The sequence below is a fragment of the Echinops telfairi genome, unplaced genomic scaffold (assembly GCF_000313985.2).
Source record: "Echinops telfairi isolate 266 unplaced genomic scaffold, ASM31398v2 ScPeMD7_7400;HRSCAF=8409, whole genome shotgun sequence".
Lineage (NCBI taxonomy): Eukaryota > Metazoa > Chordata > Mammalia > Afrosoricida > Tenrecidae > Echinops > Echinops telfairi.
The window spans coordinates 7,183,169-7,190,338 of NW_022111300.1; the positions used below are offsets into that span (position 1 = coordinate 7,183,169).

Genomic DNA, 7,170 nt, shown 5'->3' on the forward strand with positions numbered 1-7,170 from the left:
TTTAGAGTTTACTGAGCACTCAGTTTGTCAGTTTATGAAGTCTGCTACCTTGCATTGCTTAGCAAGACTACAGAGCGCACACAAATTAATCGGAATTTCTTCAAGGGTGTTTTATCAGTCATTCTCATGTTGTTGTGAGTTGATCATGACTTTTCCTTCCAGATCTTCTGCGTATCTATGATCCCAGTACACCAAACTCCATACAGTGCTCTGAATTAATGAGTTTCAGGTTTGTGCTACTCTTTCTACCTGCAATGTTTCCCCCTAGCTTGCTGCTAGCTAACCTTCTACTTATTCCCTAAAGACCAACCAGTTCAATCTTCCTCCTGAGGCTTTCCTATCCTCCCACAGAGGGAGCAAGAAGAGTTCACCTGTCCCACGAGGCTCCACGGGGCTCAGCCAGAAGGCCATTGTGGCATTTATCATGCTGGCAGAATTATTAGTTTCACATTCTTGTTTGGCATTATTTGTGTGTGAGCTCATTGAGAGCAGAGGTATCTTTCTTTTGAAAAAAAAATTTTTTTAATTGGAAAAACATTCACAGAAAATTTAAAAAACACAAATTTCGGTCTACTTGTCTCCCAACCTCCGCTTATTCCCTCGGACAAAATTACTATACCTAATTTTGGGGGTGTATCCTCACAGAAATATTCTATTTGCTACTTTTGTGTAAGATATACACGCACACATACATATACTATTCTGTAACTACTTTTTCTTTTAATATCTCCTAAAGATCCTTCCAGAAGCTCACGTGGCATGGTCAGTTACACATTGTACTGCTAACTACCCATCAGTAGTTGGAGGCCACCAGCTGCCCTGTGGGAGAAACATGAGGTTGTCTGCTCCTACGACGATGTACAGACTCAGAAACCCGAGGAAGCCGGGGTTCCGCTCCGTCCTATAAAGTTGCTATAAGTGTGAACCAACTTGATGGCAACAGGCTTGGTGGTATAGAGATCTTTTCTTATGAGTGCATGTAGATCAGCCTCGTTTTAGTTATAGTGTATATTTTCCTGTATAGATCAGCTTCAGCTGATTTAATCCCTCGCTGATGAACATTGTGTAAACATTTCAATCGGCTCAAATGCATGAGCAGGTTGGACATTGACTAAGGAAGACCAAAGAAGAGTCGATGCATTTGAATTGTGGTGCTCGCAAAGAGCATTGCCACAAGGACAAGCAAACCTCTTTTGGAAGAAGTACAACCAGAATGGTCTTAGAGGCAACGGTGGTGAGACTGTCTCACACATATATTTTGGCTCTGTGGTCAGGAGAGACCCGTCCCTGGAGTAGGACATCATGCTTGGTAAAACAGAGGGGCAGCAGAAAAAAAGGTTCTTGACCAAGGGAGTGACACAGTGGCTGCAGCAATGGGCTCAAACACACGGAGGCTGTGAGGATGGCGCCGTTTTGTTCTGCTGAACCGAGGGTCATGATGTGTCCGAACTGACTCCATGACACTTCACAAGAGCAACACGTGAATGCCCACATTTGTAAGAGAACAACTGACTGTAGCACGCTGTATATTTTGTAATTGTTGAAGCACTCAGCTACAGTCTGATTGCTGGGAGAGTGTTTTGGGGGATTGATCATCTAATAAGTTCAGTTCTGCTTAGGTTGATGTGGTTTTCAATCAGGTCCAATCACTTGACAGCAGGATTCCACATTTGGAAACACCCCAAATGTCTGACAACTGATGAATGGAAAAACAATGTAATATAAACTGTGGAATATTACACATGAATAAAAAGGAATGAAGTACCAACATAAGCTACAATCTGGATTTGAAACTGTAATATAATACTTGAAAATACTATGCTAAGCCAAAGAAGCCAGCTTGTAACATTCCATTTATAGGAAATATCTAGAATAGGCAAATCTTTAGAGACAAAATAGGTTAGCAGTTGCCTAGGGGTTGAGGGTGGGGGTGCGGAATGACTACACATGGCTAAGGGGTTTCTTTTTGGGGTGACGAGAGGCTACCCCTAATTTAGATAGTGATGATGGTTCTAAAACTCTGAATAAACACTGCTCATTGAAAACCACTGACTCGCACACCTTCAAGAAAAGTGGGATTTGTATGGTACTTTCAAGTTGACTTCTTGCACGCTTGGTATTCTACTGTCCACTACTACTTTCTGGCATCTGGTAAAGAAACATTCAGTGGTGCCAAATTATGGTATGTAGAAGGTATTGAACAAGGGTGTGCATCCCAGAGGTGTACACGTGTAACACGTATGCCTCTTTTGATTGCTGTACAATGAGGTAAGCCTTGCGCATGGCTACGGTTTTCTGTTTGCCATTTGGAAGTTGTGGTTTTGGTGATGATGCAACTTTTCAGGTGAAGAACTTATTTTCTGGACTAATACGGGAGCTTTCCAAAAGTCACACGAGCCTTCCGCTTTGTTGGCTGGCTGCTCCTGCCTCTCCTTGTTTTCTTGAGCATACCATGCCAACTTTTGTTTACAGCCCCAGGTAACATGGGGGACAGATGCGACCAGCTTTCCTTCGGGCCCACTCTCATTAGGCAGCTGACTGTGGGCCAGGAAATCCAATGACTAGGAAGACTACCTTTTGATGAAGAACAAACAAGGATTAAGCGTGGTGCCAAATAATGCTTAGCTCCCACTTATTGGAAAGCATTTACTTGTCACGAGAATGCAGCACTAAGGGCACTCAAAGAGCTATGTGCAGCCACTGCAGGTGCCTTTATGGGTTACTTTGTGTTTCCAAAAATTACACACAAAATACATTTGTGCAGGACAAACCGTTTTTCTCATGCCTCGTCCCACCTATCCTGCTCCAGAGTCCAGGAGGATACTGGTCACCCACATGCTACTTTTCAAAGTCCATTTACCTAATAATGTGTTAATATGATTCAATTATGAAGCATGCATCCCAGGACATTACCTTTTATCAACCCAATTTAACAAACACAATTTGGTCATGAAAGGGTGAATTTTTATTATGGATGAATGATATCTCAAGAACATTGTTAAAAAGTAAATATTCAGGTCACTAAGCATTGCTATGTGCATACATTGCCTTCATTTTAGATAGCTATAGATAGAAAATGCTGTGTAAACTCTCACAAAGAAACAGAGACAGGCAGACTAACAAGCTGACCATTCTCTTCACATACGTCATTCCATTGCGTAAGGCTTTTGAGCTGTGAGTGAAAGAAGAGCAACTTAAAAAAGAAATTTAGTAACTTTCTACAGGGAAGGTCACTCTGGGCTTTCAACCTGACTATAAACAGAGGCTCATGTAAAGTTTTCAGGACTGTTGTTTTTTTTTCTTTTGGCTCTATTTGCCTAACTTTTTCTTAGGTTCATTCAACAAGGGTCCCTTGCAAATGAAGGTCTCCAGTATCCCTAGGGTTTATAATCCCAAAGAAAGAGTGTCTTTCATGCTAACTCTTTGAGAGTCTAAAGAGAATTCTGGAAGGTAGGCTCAGCGTCCATTAAGCCATAGAGACTGAGTATAATTATTATTTATATTTACATGCAGACCAGACAAAAAAGCACTGACTAGTATTCTGATGTTTAGACACAGAATTAAGGGTGTACATTTTCAGGAACTATCAAAATGGTGGCATTCTTTAGTAGGCATTTTTGTGTTAATAAGGTTTTTTTCCCATAAAGTTCTTTCAATATAATACCTGAGGCAAGATATATTTATAAACACATTGAAATAGTACCCCCCCCTCAATCCAGGACAGATAAACCCCTCAGGTTTATGAGAGTATAATAATGAGAGTAGCACTCCCAGGAGGGTAAGGGGAAGGTGGGGTAGAAATGGGGAACTGATCATAAGGATCTACATATAACCCCCTCCCTTGGGGATGGACAACAGAAAAGTGGGTGAAGGGAGACATCGGACAGTGTAAGATATGACAAAATAATTTATAAATTATAAAGGGTTTGTGAGTGAGGGGGCGGGGAGGAAAGGGAAAAAATGAGCTGATACCAAGGGCTCAAATAGAAAGCAAATGTTTTGAGAATGATGATGGCAATGTCCAAATGTGCTTGACACAATGGATGGATGTATGGATTGTGATAAGAGTTGTACATGCCCCCAATAAAATGATAAAAAGAAAAAAAGAGAAATAGAACCCCCCCAAAAAGAGGGATGTTCAGTGGTCTGGAAGATATCACCGTTGACTTACTAACTCAACCATTGCCAACCCTTTTTCCCTTGTTAACCTCAACATAATTGGAAAGTTTATATATTTGTTTTCCTAGTGTTCTACTTAACCAGGCATGGCTGTGTGGCCTATTCTGGTCAATGGGTTTAAGTACAAATCTGAAATAGTTTACTTTTCCCAAAGGGCAGATGTGTCTGGCACCCCACTTTGTCCTCCTTTCCTTCTCTCAATGAGAATGTATGTTGGGAACTGCAGCTGCCATCCTTTGTCTGGGAGACAATTAGGCCGCTATAGATGGAGGGGTAACAGTCTGGGTCTCTAATGACATTGTAAGACGCTGAACCCCCTCTGTCTACCTGGAGATTTCTTGTGATGTAAGACAAGTAAATCTCATTCAATCTAAGGACCCCCTGGTGGCACTGCAGGATAAGCACTAAACTGCTAATCACAAGGTCAGCGGGTCAAACTTACCAGCTGCTTCAGAGGAGAAAGATGAGGATGTTTGCTCCCATCAAGACTTACAGCCTGGGAAACCTTATGTAGGGTTTCTATGAGTTGGAACCAAATTGATGGCAGTGGGTTCGGTTTTAGGTAATTCTTGAAGTCACCGTAGGTTTTGAAGGACTGAAAATATTCTTAACTGGTATAAATGGTGTGAGCCCGATAGTCTGGGGGCAATGAAATGAAACGATTGTAACTTTTCATCATAATCTCTTCATGTAATAGTCATACATGAATTTTGAGGGATTATTTCCTGGGCCTTTTTTGAACATAAAATCTTACAAAGAAACATTTTAAAAGGCTAGAGTTTATTTTAATATATTGATATATATGTATGTACATAGACTATTTTAAAAATAAACGTGAATTATAATCATTATAAAACATAAATCAGCCCTAATAGAATATTATCAGAGTAAAAGAGCATATATTGACATCAGTCTTACATTATTGCACTTGCCTTGTAAAGTTAGGATACATAAAAGATTTAGCGCACTGTATTCCAGTCTTTTCATATTATCATCATGATATATCATCAGGTATGAACACCTTTAGGAATGTGCCAATTTGTAACTTAACATTCCAATAAACAAAATCATTTAACAGTTATTAAAGTACCATTAAATTACCTAAAATGAGTAATCTAAAAAATACTAGCCTAAATCAAAACCCTGAGGAATTAAAATCTTTTTACATGATAGTTTTGGTTAAGTGCAGTTCCATTTATACTACTTTATTTAAGGTCATACTTGGTAAGGCATAGTAAAAATAAAATCTAAGTAACAATCTAATACTATATTTCATTTCTTGCTACAAAGTTGGTTTTATTTCCCCAAAAAGTAGTTTTTGCATGTCATTCTGGACCTCTTCTCCCACCTGCTGGCTTATTTGCTTTATATAGAGTAGTTAAAATGTGTGCACTAAGCTTTATAATGGTGGCTCGGATAGAAAGCACCTGATGAATTAAGAGAGTTCATGTCCATGTTCAACCATGGCTTGCATAAACTGCTTGAAGACTCGATCCATGTAGGTGTGCCGTGGCCAGAGTCCTTCCAGAAAACCAATATGGCCTCCATAAGAAGTAAGGACCAAAGCCACATTAGGGTTTTGCTTAGCTGTTTCTATTGGGATACCTTGGGGGTGGGGGGGTGGGAAGGCAGGGGAGGGGCAAGGGAAGAAGAGAGAAAAAATATAATCATGATTATTTTTTAATAGAAAAACTTCATATATTGATTATTGGTAATCAATTAAAACCACCATTAAACAAATATCTATAATGAGTAAACAGAGTAAGTCTTATAAATGCATACTGTCTATGTTCATATGGTCAAATGCTGGACTATTGTTTTTGTAAGAACAAACCAATTGTTTAATCACATCACAAAAGTATAGCTGGAGATTTCTTGCGATGCAAGATAATAAAATATCATTGTTTCCTAAGTCCTTGTTAGCTAGGCTTTGAGGAATTAAATAAAATAATTCAAGGAATGTACGTATTTGCACTATAGACTATCTGCCTCTCACCTATGTGCCACACTGTCTCTGTGGACTTCGGATTATTTTACAGGAAGTCAGATGCCTAAGGCCAATTAGTAGCTGTATGAAAGAGCCAAAATGATGTGTCTATATCTACATATGTACCTGTATTTCTCTCTATAAATATATGCGGGAGCTTCAAAAGTCCATAGAAAACTGGAATGAAAAGATTAAAGGACAATGGACTTTGCCATGGACTTATTGACGCTCCCTAGTCTAAAAAAGCAAGCTTCCTGCTGATAGTCAGCTCTGACTCACAGTGACCATCCAGCACAGAGGAGACTGCCCTGGGTGGTTTTCACGAGTGTCAGTCTTCAGGGAAGCGGACTGCCACATCTTTCTTCCTAGGAGGGGCTGGGTTCAAACTGATGACCTTTTGGTTCGCTGCTGAGTGCTTTAACCACTGTACCACCAGGGCTCCTACAACAGATAGACATATCCGACAGCAAACACACAGAAAGACTAACATACACACAAATGGTCATAGTGTCTATTTTTGAGTGGTTTCTTTGCCTTTCTTCTCTGCATTTTAATGTTTGTTGGGAAGAAGAAAATTGATTTTGAAATAGATGCTTTATTTAAAAGAATTCACCAGTAATGAAATATACCCTGAGTATAAAGCACACTCTAAAGAGTGTTCATTAAGGTTGCTTAATTTTTGTTATATTTCCCCCATGCTTAGAATTCAGACCGTTAAAATGTGTTTTTTTTAAAAACATTTTATTAGGGGCTCATACATCTGTTATCGCAATCCATAAACACATCAATTGTGTAAAGCGCATTTGTACATCATTCTCAAAATAATTTCTCTCCACTTAAACCCCCGACATTAGGTCCTCATTTTTCCCCTCCCTCCCCGTTCTCCCCTCCCTCATGAGCCCTTGATAGTTTTTGGGTTTTTTTCCGCCCCCTGCGCCGCCCGCACGCCCGGGCCCTGCCCTTGATAGTTTATAAATTGGTATTTTGTCATATCTTGCCCTGTC

At 39.8% G+C, this 7,170-nt stretch overlaps 1 protein-coding gene across 1 annotated transcript in view; it reads right to left on the bottom strand.

The window, feature by feature from the left end:
• Positions 1–4,940: 4,940 nt before the first annotated feature.
• Positions 4,941–7,170, bottom strand: part of ABHD3 (abhydrolase domain containing 3, phospholipase) — a 73,476-nt gene continuing 71,246 nt past the window's right edge. The window contains exon 11 of the mRNA XM_004702901.4: positions 4,941–5,784. Within this exon, the coding sequence (XP_004702958.2) occupies positions 5,615–5,784 (170 nt within the window). The 3' untranslated portion in view covers positions 4,941–5,614. The remainder of the gene's footprint in view (positions 5,785–7,170) is intronic.